The sequence below is a fragment of the Pipistrellus hanaki genome (genome assembly GCF_964339955.1).
Source record: "Pipistrellus hanaki genome assembly, chromosome: 8".
Lineage (NCBI taxonomy): Eukaryota > Metazoa > Chordata > Mammalia > Chiroptera > Vespertilionidae > Pipistrellus > Pipistrellus hanaki.
In genome coordinates this window covers 36356442-36372871 of record NC_140510.1, presented here as the reverse complement: position 1 = coordinate 36372871, position 16430 = coordinate 36356442, and the positions used below count along the sequence as shown (strand labels likewise).

Here is a 16430-nt window from a genome sequence, read left to right as displayed (position 1 = left end):
CTGTGATGAGAGTTAAGAGAAGCATCATTTTTGGGGAGTTTCATATAGGCAGTCCTCAGGTTACGTCGTTTTGTGGTTGCGTTGCCATCTGCCATTTATTTATTTTTTAAAAATTCCATCATTTAGACGTATGTACATATGTGCTTTATGTTTTTTATTATTTATTTACCACAAGTAAAGGTCAGGAATTGTTATTTTTCTTTTACATTTTTTTACTCTTTCACTTCATTACTGCTGTGTATGTGCTCCATGTGAGTGACGAAGGTGCTTATATAGGTGAGGTGGGTTCCGACTTATGGCGAATATCTCGTTACGTCGCGCCCTAAGAATGGATCTCCTATGTAACCCAAGGACCTACTGCATGGGACCACATTTGATGACATAGATTGGCAATTTTTAAGGGAAATAAACATGACATTTTCTGCCACACCATTCTACTAGTACTTCGTTTCTAACCTTAGGCCATTTTCTTTAAAAAGTGTGTCCTTCCTGATGATACCAGTTTCACAGAGTTTTTAGGTTGTTTTTAGGTTGGCAGTTATGTAAAGTTGTTAATGATATTCTTTACAATGTTGTGTTTTTCAGAAATAGCCAGGCAAGCAGCACAAATAAAGCTTTTGAGAAAACTTCAAAAGCAGGAGCAGGCTCGGGTTGCCAAAGAAGCTAAAAAACAACAAGGTGGGTGATTTAAATGCTAGCATGAACTTGAAGCATAAATACTGGATAATTCATGAGAGACATCTCTTCTTCATTCCTTTTCTGATGGTATCTGTGCTTTGGTTTTTCTTCATAGCAATAATGGCCGCTGAGGAGAAGCGAAAGCAAAAAGAACAGATAAAGATTATGAAACAACAGGTAAGTTTACACATTGGAACTGATTTTTAAAACTGAGGTGTTATTTTTGTGATCTATTTGTATATGTAATACTTACCTTATTTTCACCAGTATTTCATATTAATGTTCCATATCTTATTTAGAAAGCTTTCCTTTTCATTATTTAAAATTCACCTCATTTTTAAACCATGTCTCCTACTTCCAAGTTGTCTAAAAAATGGTCACCAAACATAAATTTGTGTAAGTACTTTTAATACCCTGATAGAACTTGAATGTGAGTTGGCATCTTGAACAACTATCAAACTTTTAAAGTTAATGTATCAGTAATGAAGGACAGTGCTTAAATGTTCAAATTTTTATAACAAAAGCTTGTCTTGTAGACAAGAGTAGTTATTTGCTCAAGATCATGCAATGAATGACAGTAACAGAACTAGCTAAGGTTTTCTGATTTCTGATACACTGTTTTTCCCCCTGTATTTATTTCAAAGTATTAATTGTAATTGAAAACATTTATTAAGAACATCCACAGGTTAAATGAGTCTAATTAGCTTGGTTTACCTAGTTTCTGTATACTTATTTAGCACTTGTATTTTATAAATTGTTTTGAGAAATTTTATAGCATCACATTAATTTTTCATGAACATAATATATGTAATGTTAAACTAAATAAATGTTATAGCTACCATAGTAACCATTGATAATTCTATACTTATATCTTAAATTATTTCATTCCACTTACATACTTTTCAGCTAGATATTTAGTTCACTTTATTATCTTTTATTGTCATATTTTTTCCTGCAGGAAAAAATTAAGAGAATACAACAAATCAGAATGGAAAAAGAACTTCGAGCCCAGCAAATTTTAGAGGTAGTATTCTTAAATTTGATATAATTAAAGTAATATAGTCATATAGTTTAAAGTCTACAAAAACAAAAATTTCACATATAAGTTCTCTTACTCATATTAATACTAGAGGCCCGGCGCATGAAATTCATGTGTTCTGAGTAATCAAGAAAAAAACACAAAATTTTAGTGTACTATGTCTAAGCAGGCAGGCATATGTCTCAAAATTACTTCCACTAAAATAGTGAAAATAAACTTTTAATGTTAAAGTCATTCATTATAACCTCTCACCTATTCAGGAAACTCTGGCTATATAGAATAATCTATTCCCTGGGGGTTCCAGGTAACTGAAGTTTTCTATGTTACAGGCTTTTTTTTTTCTTTGAATATGTATATTCAAAAATATACATATTTCTTGTCTCATTATAAGTTAAACCTCTCCAATAGAAAATATTCCTATCTTAAACTAAATTGAGAATAACTACTAGGTAGTTATGAAGCTATTAGATAGGTAACAACTTAAGGTTATGAAGCTCAGATTTGATAGTATGATCTTGATATTCAAAATATGCTTCATGAAAGATTTTGTTTCATATTAAAAATAAAAAAACGCCTTGAACTTAACCACAATATACAGCTAGGGAAAATCAAATTTACCATGTTTCATTTAAACATTACTGAGTAATGGCTTTCTTTATCTCAGATTTCAAATATTTTTTTTATTTCAAATAAAGTGGATGTGTGCAAATTTTTTACTGTTACTGATTTATTCTTAAATAACCTGTATTTATCTGTTAAAATTTACCCTATTTTCTTAATTTGTATTGTGTTCATGTTTTACTTTTAAAAACCAGAAATTAAATTTTAAAATAACATAAACACTCAATTGTTTCAGACTTTTAAATATATATATTTTTAAATATATTTTATTGATTTTTTACAGAGAGGAAGGGAGAGAGATAGAGAGCTAGAAACGTCGATGAGAGAGAAACATTGACCAGCTGCCTCTTGCACACCCCCTACCGGGGATGTGCCCGCAACCAATGTACATGCCCTTGACCGGAATTGAACCTGGGACCTTTCAGTCCGCAGACCGATGCTTTACCACTGAGCCAAACCGGCTTCGGCTGTTTCAGACTTTTAATAGAGTAGGAAGAAAAGCTGGCATACTCTTAGAAATTTAAGAATTTTCTGTACATCTTAATGTTTATATATTAGAAATAAAATTAGTATGTTAACTATAATGTTTACTGTGTGAAATCTGTTACTGTCTGTATGTTCCATATTGTTTTGTACCTTGTGAGGCATGTAGTTCCATTTTCAAGTCTGCGATTATTTTGAAGTTGTGGTGCTGTTGCATGACTTTGAGACCTGTTTTGCATGCACAGGCGAAAAAGAAAAAGAAGGAAGAAGCGGCAAATGCCAAATTATTGGAGGCCGAGAAACGAATAAAGGTTAGTTTAGATGAGAATTAGAGTTTTTGTTTTTCAAAAATAAAAACTATAAAACATCATAGTTTTCCAGTAGCTGTCCTCAAAATGACTAAGAAGATGTTTAGCAGACATACCTGTGTATAATGTGTGCTTTTATTGTATGTATAGTGTATGTTTATATATTTTTATTTCATTATACAGGTTTTATATGACACTTTGAGTTCCTTAAATAGCAGATATCAAATCAGAGGTGCAGACTATTGTGTAATACCTGTATATGGTTTTGCTGGATAAGAATGATCTCCCCAAGCCATTACATATGTGTCATTTATGTTTCAAATTGTGTACCAAATCTTATTTTCTCCTTAAATTATAACTTTCTCTTTGTTAATGTCCTGTTTTGACTGTTAAAAAAGTGAAAAGGCTACAGAAACAAAAACCTAACCTTTATCAACTGGTATTTACCATCATAAAATTAGCTATTGTTAATTATTGTAATTTTAAGTGTTTTTTGGGGGTGTTTTGATTTTGATTTTTCTGGCATGAAGTGTAAGAGACTTGGACACCTGTACCTTACACATTCCACTCCTTACCTTCCAATGTTTTGATAATTGATTACTGAAATACAGGACAGCTGAGTGATCCTATGGCTTTGGTAACAGCCATCACAATGTATCTTATAAAGCCAGGGAACTATGTGCTACATTTCCCACACAGACTCTACTCTCCTACTTTGTTCTTTAGACTCTATCCCCTTTCATGGCTGTCCTTAATATTCATTCTACCCATATCTTACCTTTTATAAAAATATTTAAATTGATGACCTTCATAGAATTGTTTGTTTTATGCTCCATCCCTTTGGGATGGTGCATGAAAACCTCAAACTGATCCCATTGTCTCATTTACATACAGCATATAGAAATGTTATAGCTGCTGTTAATTATAGAGTGTATTTGGGGATCTGTAATCAGAGTGTAGAGAGTGCTTATCAGCTAGATTTGAAAGTTGTGACATAATGTATTTAAATTATAAAAAAAAATACATGTGCCATTTGTTTCTAACATGACATGTGCTGTCCATCTAGCTAGTCACTTCAATGAACTTGCTATTGAAGTGTGCTGTTAGGTCACTGAATAAAGATCCTTGCTACTGTTATATATGTATAGCTTTTACGTATTAGGTAGAATTACATAAAATTGCTACTTCATACCTTAAAAATGATTGAATATTTGCAATTTTATGTTTTAATCTAATGGAAGACTATAGAATCTTAGAAAAGGAATTTTTAATACTTGTAGCATATGCTCTATATCTTCCCTCAGAGTTATATATTAAAAGTTTCTTATCTTTAAGGAAAAAGAAATGAGAAGACAACAAGCTGTTCTTCTGAAGCATCAGGTCTGTAAACATATTTTCATATACTTGTTGAAATGTACATTTTATCATTTTTCTTAAATCAATTTAAAAAAAAATCTTCATTATATTTTCAAAGTATTTCCAATATAATTCCTGCTTAAGTTTTTCCTTCATCTTACAGTTTATTGCCTTGCTTTGGTATTGGTGTCTTTTGGGGGGTTAAAAATTTGGTTTCGTGACTCTGTGATTTCTGTTTCATAATGTTGTGCCAACTCTTTCTACCAGGAGTTGGAGAGGCATAGACTAGATATGGTATGGGTATGTTTATTTTTGTACATCTAACACCGCATTGTGATTTGGTTGTGATATATGGTTGTCATAGCAATGCATAAAGTGTAGCACTGGCTGCTGTCATATTACATACTGCTGCATGGCTTTACAGCACAGTGCATTGCATACATCTGCTTGTCTGTCTATCGAGAAGTGTGATCCATTGCCAAGATTTCTAATTGAACTTCGCAAGCCTTATATAAGGTTGCCATCTAAAAATTTACTTACTGATGTCACAGTGAAAGTTAGGTCACTATACAATTTGAGACAATTATGACCCATAGTCTCCCATCATTCTAGACACAAAACTGCCATTGAATACAATGGGAATTTTGAGTTAGGTTGATGAGAGAATATGAAATGTAATCTGGTTTTATAGACAAATTTTAGAAATATCCCTTTAATGGGACCAAATAGATTTAAACAAACAAACACAAAGATTAAATATTATAACTGATTTTTTTTTATTCTAAAGAAAATGAGATTGCCAAAGTAAGCCAATGCTTACCTTATTTTTTATATTGTGCATTTTTAATTCCACTTATTAGCCTATGGTGCAGCTTTTGTGACTTTAAATAGCGCATCAAGTGGCAGACATCAGTAAATAGGAATATCCCATTTCATTGGTGTCAGTGTATGAACCACAACTCGTTTAAATTGGTACAAAAGCTTTAAAAAAAAGACACTTTAATTTGTTGGTGGCTTATTGGATTTACAAAATGATAGTATATTTGAAATGAAAATAATTTTGAAATCATGATGTTAAGGTGATTATAAATCACTTTCTGCCTGATCTAAAAATTTAACAACAACACAACCTCTAGTTTAATTGGCTATAGTACATATTTGTGGTTTTTCTAATAGCAGATGTAAGGTAACTGGCCTGTTCCAGCCAACCATTATGCTTTTTGTTCTGCCAGCTTTTGAAGGAGCATCACAACTGACCATAAGTAAATCTTGTATGCTTCTGTTTACACTGTCTCCATGTTCATTGCTTTACCTTTTTGCTTTTGATTGTTCTTGTATTTGCTTTCTAAACCTGAACTAAAACATGCACAGACTGGCCATTCTTGTCTTATATTTAGTATTTACTGTGACTTGTCTATAAATGCTAAACATGCTATACTGAGTTTTTTTTGTTGTTGTTGTTCTGTTTTGTTTTCCATTTGAAAATCAATCTGTGAAAATTAGCAATCATTGAGTTATTTTCCTAATTTTATCTGGCCTAATAGGAACGAGAGAGAAGGCGACAACATATGATGCTTATGAAAGCTATGGAAGCTCGTAAGAAAGCAGAAGTAAGTAATGTTTCTAGGAAAATAGTACCTTGTCATAAATTAGTTTTTTCCCCAAAAGCATTGGCTCTTTTAAATATAAATTTTTCAGAGTATGGATTTGCCATGATTAACTGGTTTTCATAAGCAAACTAAAGATTAGAGATAGTAACTAAGTGTTAGAACATTAAAAGAGTGCAAAGAAAATTCCAATGTATGTGTTAATGTTTTGTACTGAGATTTTAAGTATCTTTTTTTAATGTAGAGAATGGCATTCATTCAGATAAAAGTAGCTATTTTTTTATTGTAATCAGTGTTTCACAAAATTAATATTACGGCATGCTTAGACAAGTTCTGTTTGTCCTAATTCAAACACTAGTCATTCCAACTATGGACTTCTCTCCAAATTATTGTTAACATCCTACAGGTAAAATTAAAATAGGCTTTTAAACAGACAAAATAAGTCAAAATGAGCTTATTTTGAATTTAATAGAAATCAATTAAAGTTTATAATATATGTTACAAAGGCATTTAAACAGTTGGCCATTATAACTAGAGCTTTGGAGTGTGAGGGACTCAGATTCCCATCCTGGCTCAGAAACAACTTGCTTTACCTTTTCAGACCCTTTTTTCCTTCCTTCCCTTCCCTTCCCTTCCCTTTCCTTCCTTCCTTCCTTCCTTCCTTCCTTCCTTCCTTCCTTCCTTCCTTCCTTCCTTCCTTCCTTCCTCCTTTGAGTTAGGTTGATGAGAGAATATGAACTATAATATAGTTTTATAGACAAATTTTAGGAATATCCCTTTAATGGGACCAGATAGATTTAAACAAACGAACATAATTAAATATGATTGGGGAGGCTATGCCACTGGCCTCTACAGTACACCTACTGCATTAGGCTGCTCTACCAGGCTGGGAGGTGTAGCATGCCCTTGGTATGGAGAAGCCACTGGAAACAATGGGTAGCTCTGAAATCTGGGTGGGATGGGGTCTCGGGAAATCACCAGGATAGGGAAAACAGTGTGGGCCAGGGTGATGGAGTCTCAGAAATCGTGCCAGCGTGCCAGCTCTGTGAGGTGAGGGCTCACCAGCGGTCTCTGTCAGCACTTCTGTCTGGCATCAATGCCAGGCAATTCAGTTCCTCCCACTATGCCTCCTACCAATTTTATTTTGGCCTTCATGCCTCTGCACCCTCATGTCCAGTTTTTTAAATATAGAAATTCTTGAAGTAAATATGGATTCTTTGAATATAAATCATTTGTAATAAACATCTTTTTAGCATCTTAATTACAGTAATCTTTGGTACAGTAATTCTCTGTACCAAAACATTACTAATGTTAGTTAGGAAGTCATTTAAATTTTATTTCAGAATGGAAACACTGATAGCAAATGTATTAAGTTTAGACTATCTTAAGCAGACCTAAATACATAGGGTAAACTTTTGGAATCAGTTTTTTTACTCACACAAGAATATTATTTGGGACTCTAAAAACATAAATGAAAGCATTTCTAGAAGTCATGCTACAGCGTGATAACAAAGAGATGAAATAACATTTACTCTGTGTTAGAATTATGTAAGTTTAAAACCCAAACGATGAATGTGGTAGAATGACTGTTATTTTACAACTCATCATATTGCAAAACAGGCCATTTCTTAGAGACCATGTTGCAAAGATGCCTATGTCTTTTGCATTTTACAATTCTCCTGAGTCTCTTAGGTGTTTGTTCTTAGCATAATAAGGAGAATACATTACTTTTGACAGCAACTTGTACTTAAAATTTCAAACACATAAATATAATTTAAGAGATGCAGGTTTACCTCAGGGTTCTGGAAGAATAAAAGTGTAAATAAGATTGTTAATAAAAGCCATTTATAGAAGGCAAATATAAAAAATAAAAATGATATCCTTTTATTCCTGTTATGGTCATATATTGAGTATGAGTAGATCAGGGCAGTTTTGTTTTTAAATATATTTCTTTATTGATTTCAGAGAGAGAAGAAGATGGAGAGAGAGAGATATTGTAGAAACATCAATGACGCAAGATAATCATTGATCGGCTGCCTCCTGCACACCCCCCACTGGGGAAAGAGCCCACAACCCTAGCATATGCCCTTGCTTGAAATTGAACCCGGGACCCTTTAGTCCGCAGGCCAATGCTCTATCCATTGAGTCAAACTGGTCAGGGCAGGGCAGGTTTTTTTTTTTTTTTTTTTTTTTTTTTGTGTGTGTGTTTTTTTAAGAAAAGAGCCTATTTTTACATCTAAAATAGTATATTATGAAAACTAAATTTAAACAAATGGAAAAGTTATTAATCATATGACTCATAAGTATATTTTGTTTGATTTATATTATAAATTAATTTATTTACATTATAATTTACAATTATATAATAATATTTTAAAATAACAAAACCTACCAATTATTATCATATTTTCTTAATATATACCAAAGTATTACACACAAGTCTGTACTTATATTGTTTAAACATCTTTAAATACTGGGAGAATAGTTACTGTCATACAAGTGTCTCCTAAATTTAAATTAAAATTGTCTAATTCTTGAGTAAGATAATTAAAGATTTTAATATACTTAAATTGTTAACAGTTCTTTCAAAAACCTACTTTCTTATATACCATTTACCTTTTTATTTTATAGTTCATATAAACTCTTTTTACATTTGTTTTTAAATACTATAAAAGTACAATATAAGCATGTCATATAAGTACATTTACTGTTTTTAAATGAAAAATGTGTTTACTAAAATAAAACTGTCTATATGTGCAATTGAACTTTATATTTTTATTTTCCCTGAGTAGTGATTAATATAAATATAGGATTATAAAATATTCTCATGACTTGAATGATTGTGGAGGGAGATGTTACACATTTTTTATTTCAAATTGTTTATTACATGACTTCTAAAACTTCAACTATTCTCTTCTATTTTATGGTTTTGTCTCCTAAAGTGCTGACACACTCATTCTGTGATAGATGCATGTTTTAACAACCTTTTGTAGTTTATTGATCCTTGGGGGGACATACAGAAGACTCTGATGCAATCACTATGGTTGTTTATTCAGTTAATATGTGTAAAGTGATTATAAATGTGTGACTGGTACAGTTTTAAGTTTTATAAAGGAAACAGGAGATTTTGAGCTACTTTGACATGCTGTTTAAACCGACCAAAGTTTCTGGTTATTAGTAATAATAAAAGCAGGTGTATTTTATATGATTTGAATTATACTTGGTAGTAAACCTGTTTTATTTATGAGGCTAAAAATTATTTTTTCTCATATTATGAAAATAGCCGAAACGGGTTTGGCTCAATGGATAGAGTGTCAGCTTGGGGACTGAAGGGTCCCGGGTTCGATTCTGGTCAAGGGCACATACCTTGGTTGCGGGCATATCCCCAGTGGGGGGTGTGCAAGAAGCAGCTGATCGATGACTCTCTCTCATCGATGTTTCTAACTCTCTATCTCTCTCCCTTCCTCTCTGTACAAAATCAATAAAATATATTTTTTTAAAAAGAAAATAGTTATAAACTGTTATGATATGTTAATGACATTTAAAATTAATACAATAGTTACAAGATGTTTTATTTTTTAAGATATACTTTAAAAAAATTTTAATTGCAATTTGTAGATTTTATTTTTAATCCTCAGTCAAGGACATGCCTTTTGATTTTAGAAAGATGGGAGGGGAGTGTAGCAGAGGGAGAAAGAAACATCAATGTGAGAGAGAAACAACAGTCAGTTAGTTGATTGTCTTATGGTACACACTCTCACCAGGGATCGAACCCACAACTTTTTGGTATGTGAGACAGTGCTCCAACCTCCTGAGACACACTGGCCAGGGTGAAGATAATTTACATGTCTACATAGTCTTATTACTTATAGATTTATATAAAGGAAAACTATAGAAATTGGATTTCTAAATTAGAGAACCAATAAAATTTGGAATTATTTTTTAGTGAAAAATATATTGAGTTAATACTAAAAAAAAAAAAAAAAAAAAAAAAAAGGGTAGATCGGTGTACACAAAGAAACAAAAGCGGTGTTTGTATTATCTTCTTCTATGGATATGGGGAGTTTCTTAGAACAATTTCAGATGTTATAGATATTTAATTAACAAGGTAAAAGCAGATTATTTTTTAATCTCATAATTCTTTAAGCATTTTTGCATTTTTGTCCTATTTTTCTTTCGTTTACCATCTAATAATTAAATGTCTAAATATATTAAGGTATAGAATCAATGCTTATCCACTGGTCAATTCAGAATTTTGAGTTGGCTCTGCCTAGGTATCATATGGCCTTAACTTTATAGTGAAGTTCTTTTAATAGTTACTAACAGAATAATATATAGCTAGGGCTATTAGGAAATAATAGGAGGCAGAATATGAAACCAAGATTACTCATGATGGACATTGCAGTAGTTACATCTTGTGAATGTTAAGTAATAATGAGGAAATAGACACGTACATATAAGAATGTTTTGCTACTATTTACTTAGGTGCAAGTTTACGTAAAAGATTTGGTGAAAGTTTGGATTGTCAGTAAGAACATACGTCTAGTTACTGCTTAAATATTTATACTGTGAAGTTTTCTTTCTGATATGATAAAAAGCATCAATGTTCTTTTGTTTTCCCAACTGTATCTAATTTAGTGCTGTACACACAACAGTAGTTTAAAAATTATTTTAAATACTTAGTTGATGACAGATCTATAAATTCCATTTAACAGAAGAACACAATTTAAATTGAAAGAATAACTGGTAAAATTATCTAGTCCTAGTCACAATCTATAGTTATCAGGTATAACAAGTTCTTGACAACTAAATTTCACTTATGGGATTTTCTCAAACATTCTGATAAAAGATTATTTATGATATATGTTGTTATAGTGTGTTTTTACAGTTCCTTGAAAGTTAAACTTTTTAAAAACACACCTAGAGTAAAATAAAGTATTTTTTTCTTCTTTATTAATTTTATTTTTATTATCTTCCCTATACCTCTTCCACCTCCACCCACCCACCTCTCCCCTGCAATCACCACACGTTTTCTGTATCTATGAATTCTTTCTCTTTTTTTGTTCATAAAAGAGAAGCATATACAGAAAATATAATGATGTACTCATTGTTTAATGACTTTATCGTCAATTTGTTTTCTTAACACTTTTAGCTGCCACTTTCAATTTAAGTTATTCATTCAACTAATTTTTTTTATCACCAACTATATACTTGGCTCTAATCAAGGCACTGGCAATATAAAGGTAAAAAAGGTAAACAAGATTGCTCTCCTCATAGGTCTTACTATGTGGGTAGAGAAAGACCATAAACAAATATAAAATAAATGAGTTGATAAAATGGAGTTCCAGAAAAGGCATAAGAAAAGGCAAAATTAGTTTTTCTGGGAAGGCCTCTTTGATGAGTTAACATTTGATCTATCAATGAACAACAAATAAGAAACACAAAGACCATTTGTTTAGGAATAATAAAAAGACAAAAATGACTGGAATATAGTACATAAGGGACAAATTATCTAAGTTGAAGTTGGCATGGTAGACAGAAATCAGCATATGGGACTGTGGCATATGGGACTAAAGTCCATATTTGGACTTTATAATGATTACAATGAGAAGCCATTGGACGGTGTTAAGATGTAATGGTTTGCTTTCTGAAATGATGACTCTGGGTATTATGTGGAGAATACACAGGAGTGCTGAGGAAAGCAAAAATGAAAGCAGGAAGCCAGCTTCTTTAGGTTATTTTACGTAAAGTTATTTCTTTATGTAATATTTATGATTCATATTTTGGTATGGTGCCTGACATTTCTAATACTTATACCTTGTATGGCAGCCCTATCAAGAACTTGTATTGCTCCAATATAGGGAGGTTAGTTTTCATTTAATTCCTTCTTTCTTTATCTGATACTTATTTTTATACTTCTAAGAACTTCAGATTAAAGGGTACTTATTCTATATGCTATTCATGTTTGTGTGTTTTTTCCCGAGGGACAGAGTTAGCTAGGAAAAGGAAAGTTGTACCTGATTTCTCATATCCCTTTCTAAGTTTTATTGTAAACATTGTACCTGATTCTCTCTTATCTAGTCAAGAGAGGGGGTAGCTCAGCTGACAGGGAGGCTATGGCATTGGACACTAGGTGACAAAGAATAGGAGACAAAGAAACATGTCCCAAATGAAAGAACAGAACAAGACAACAGAAAAAAAAGAACTAAACAAAATGGTGACACCTAATCTACTAGATGCAAAGTTCAAAACACTGGTTATAAGGATGCTCAATGAACTTAGAGGAAGATTAGTGAGAAGTTCAACAGCATAAAAAAAAAAGTGGGGGGGGGGGATGCATGGAAACCATAAAAAAAGAACCAGTCAGAAATGAAGTTTACACTAACTGAAAAAGTAATTTACAATAATATAGATGAGGGAAAGAATCAAATTTATAAATATCTAATTCCTAAATATTTCCTGAATATTATTATTAAACTAGAGGCCCGATGCACAAAATTCGTGCACTGGGAGGGGGGTCACCTCAGCTCTGCCTGCATGCTCTCCAACCCAGGACCCTTTGGGGGATGTCTGACTCACAGTCCTGGACATCCATTATGTTTGTCCCTTCCAAGTGTCTGCACGAATGAGTAACCCAGAAATTTAGAGGCAGTATAAAATTCCACGTTTTTAACTTGAGCATATTGTATAAAAAGGCTCTCATTACCTGGCGTCTGGCCCTGAACCATAATATTCAGCAACTGTTCAATCTGCAACCCAGGCTGCAGCCTTGAAACTGGAAGCAAATTCTCAAACACACTGTTTCCCAGCTCTCCTCCTGGAATATTCTCTCTGCTCCTCTCTGAGTTCCCTTAGAGTGGCTCCCCCAGCAGTCAGTGTGCTCTTTCCAATGGTCATTGGAATGGAGTTAAGATGTGAACAAAAATGCTAAAATAGAACAGGAAGCAATGAAAATGTTAAAAATGTTAAATATTAAAAACAATAAGACATTAACATAGGGAAGAATTATGAGAATTAAAAAGAAATTGGTAATAGGAATGAGGTGGTAGAGTTTAATTAAGGTTTACATATGCAAGAGGGGAATAATGACCTTTCTGATTGGAGTGCACAGTATAAGGAGGTAAGGGGACAAGAGGTGTCCTTCAGGAATAGCAAACAGTTTATTAAATTGACATAGAATATAAAAGTGGATGATTATTTCAAAAAGAATAGAGTAGTGAATTTCAAAGTAAGGATTGGACTTTATTTTAATACTCAAAGAAAATGGAAAGATTTTTAAATCAAGAAGAGACAGTATCTGCCTTATGAATGTAAGCTCATCATTAATTTGTCAGATGTGTGAGGTAGGTTAGAATTGCCTGATGATTCTTCTGTTAAGTGCCTGATGATTCTTCTCTAAATAAATACAAATAGTATTTGAGGTATGACAATAAAGGAATGACACTGATATTATTATATAATATTAACTCCCTTGACTTTTTCCTATAGACTGTCATCCCTGCAACAGGGAGAAAGGATAACTATTTCTATGTTGCCATTACCTAAAACATGTTTTGGAAGTTTTTAGAATTGCCTTCAGAACCCATTTTACATTCTCAGCATGTTGTTTATAGTGGTAATTAATATCTTATTTCATCACAGGTGCTACGTTAAAACTAGCTAGTTCACTTTGAAAGAACTGCTTTTGCAAATTCAAACATGTTGCTTCCACTTTCCTGCTGTAAATCCTCTTTGCTTCCTGGAGCTACACAAAAACTTGTGTGAATGCTAGTTAACTTCATGCTATAAATTTTTAGTTGCCCATGTATATTTTATATATCTGTGTTTATTAAGTATTTTTTATTCTCATATTATAACCCAAGAAAAGATTGAATAAATTTTGCATAATGGAATAATCTGGGTTGAATCTAGTATTTATATTTTATATTTATACAGACATATGGTTATTTTGGTATTCAGTGGGTGAATACATTGAAAAACAATGTAATTGTTTCTGTGTATTTCCAAGACTATTCTTAAATCTCCTAGGAAGATTCTGTTCTTGGGAATAATAACTTTGATCGCTTTTTAAATTTTAACTGGAGGTTTTCAGCTTAGCAATAACCCACAACCTTCGGACCAACTATTTTTAACTGGAGGTTTTCAAACACATACAATGAATAAAGAGAATATATGGACATGTTTTTGTTTTGTTTTGTTTTTTTTAAGGAAAAAGAACGGTTGAAGCAAGAAAAACGTGATGAGAAAAGATTAAATAAAGAACGTAAACTAGAGCAACGAAGAATAGAATTAGAAATTGCAAAGGAACTAAAGAAACCTAATGAAGACATGTGCTTAGCAGATCAAAAGGTAATTTATTATATAAATAATTTTATTAAATGTAATTTTTCTGTGTTCTTACTAGATATATATTTTATTTATTTATTTACTTACTTATTTATTTTAATTGATTTCAGAGAGGAAGGGAGAGGGAGAAAGAGATAGGAACATCAGTGATGAGAATCATTGATTGGCTGCCTCCTGCACACCCTCTAATGGGGACTGAGGCCATCCACAATCCCAGGCATGTGCCCTGACTGGGAATCAAATTGTGACCACCTGGTTCATAGGTCAATGCTCAACTACTGAGGCTTTCGTTTTTAACTAGAGCCATGGGATTCTAAGTGAAAGTCAGTCTGCCTCTCCTGAATAAGCCTCTCTGGAGCAGTGTGCTAATTATGGAAGTTCTTAATATATAAGTAAAGTATTACAGACCTTTTTAATTTATGTAGAAATGCTGCAAATATCTACAAAGATGGATTGTAAAAGTTGATAGGATTTCTGTGTTTCTATTTGATATTCAGGTATTTAGGTAAGAGATCTAACTTCTCCCCACATCCCATAAATACTTAAATTAGGACCTATAATCTACTAGAGGCCTGGTGCATAGATTCGTGCACATTGAAAGGAAATTAATTAGAAGGTGGCCGGTGGGGCGAGACAGGCTGGACACATCCTGGAGCCAACCTCCCGCAGTCCCTCCTCAGCCAGCTGCACCTGGGCAGTGCTGGGGCTCGAAGGGCATCTGCGAAGTGGGAGCGGGGTCCTTCCGGTAGGTGGGGTCCCTCAGCCTTGCCTGCAGGGATCATGCTGAAACCAGCAGTCCAGCATCTCCTGAGGGGGGTCATAGAATGCAAAAGGGCACTCTGAAAAGTTGTGTCGCCCAGTAGGTCCTTCGTTGAGCATCTACCGCTGGTGGTCAGTGTGCATCATACCTACTGGCTGGTCAGCCAGTTGGCTGGTCGCTTAGCCTTTTATATATATAGACTAGTGGCCCAGTGCATGAAATTTGTGCAATGGGGGGTGGGAGGTGGCCCCTCAGCCCAGCCTACACCATCTCCAATCTGGGACATCCCTCTCACAATCCAGGGCCGCTAACTCCTAACCACTTGCCTGCCTGCCTACCTGCCTGCCTGGTTGCTCCTAACTGCTTCTGTCAGCCAGCCTGATCACCCCCTAACCATTCCCCTGCTGGCCTGATTGATGCCTACCTGCTCCCCTGCTGGCCCGATCACACCAAACTGCCCTCCCCTGCTTGCCCAATTGCCCACAACTGCCCTCCCCTGCCACCCCGATTGCCCACAACTGCCCTCCCCTGCCTCAACCCGCCTTCTCTGTGTGAGGTAGTGGAGATGCCAGGACTGGCTCCTCCGTGCCATGCAGAGCCGTGGGACCCCCATGCCTCACCATGTGGAGCGGCCTCTGGGCCCTGTCTCCACTGTGCACCTGGCCATCTTGTGGCTGCCATCTTGTGGCGGCCATCTTGTGATGATGTCATGAATGAGGGCCACCTAGGCTTTTATTAGTATAGATAACTTCCTTCAATGCTTTAGTAGTGGTAACTAACTTACAGTATTTATTAAAAATTTTATTTTACTTTCTTTTCAGCCTTTGCCAGAGCTGCCTCGTATTCCAGGACTTGTTCTCTCTGGAAGTACATTTTCAGACTGTCTCATGGTGGTGCAGTTCTTACGAAACTTTGGTAAAGTCTTGGGCTTTGATGTGAATATTGATGTTCCAAACCTGAGTGTTCTTCAAGAGGGATTGCTAAATATAGGGGACAGCATGGGTGAAGTGCAAGACTTGCTTGTGAGGCTCCTCTCAGCTGCTGTATGTGATCCAGGTCTAATTACGGGATACAAGGTAAAAAACAAAACAAAATATGAAAGTTTGTTTTTTTTAATTTATACTATCAGTGTATTGATAGCTGACTGTAGCATATTAGAAGATTGTATAGACTGATCCAATTTTTTAAAATGTATCATTAAATGTAGATTTGCTTCAGGTTACAATTAGTTT

General features: G+C 34.0%; 1 protein-coding gene across 28 annotated transcripts in view; it reads left to right on the top strand.

Annotated features, from left to right (window-relative positions):
* Positions 1-16430, top strand: part of BAZ2B (bromodomain adjacent to zinc finger domain 2B) — a 217844-nt gene that overhangs the window by 169123 nt on the left and 32291 nt on the right. For 13 of the 28 annotated variants that reach the window (XM_084891495.1, XM_084891484.1, XM_084891479.1 and 10 more), the window contains 9 exons: positions 586-678; positions 794-855; positions 1637-1702; positions 3067-3132; positions 4465-4509; positions 4753-4785; positions 6030-6095; positions 14301-14441; positions 16020-16274. In XM_084891495.1, the coding sequence (XP_084747621.1) occupies positions 586-678; positions 794-855; positions 1637-1702; positions 3067-3132; positions 4465-4509; positions 4753-4785; positions 6030-6095; positions 14301-14441; positions 16020-16274 (827 nt within the window). The remainder of the gene's footprint in view (positions 1-585; positions 679-793; positions 856-1636; positions 1703-3066; positions 3133-4464; positions 4510-4752; positions 4786-6029; positions 6096-14300; positions 14442-16019; positions 16275-16430) is intronic. The other 15 variants (XM_084891487.1, XM_084891478.1, XM_084891497.1 and 12 more) reach the window with 2 other exon arrangements.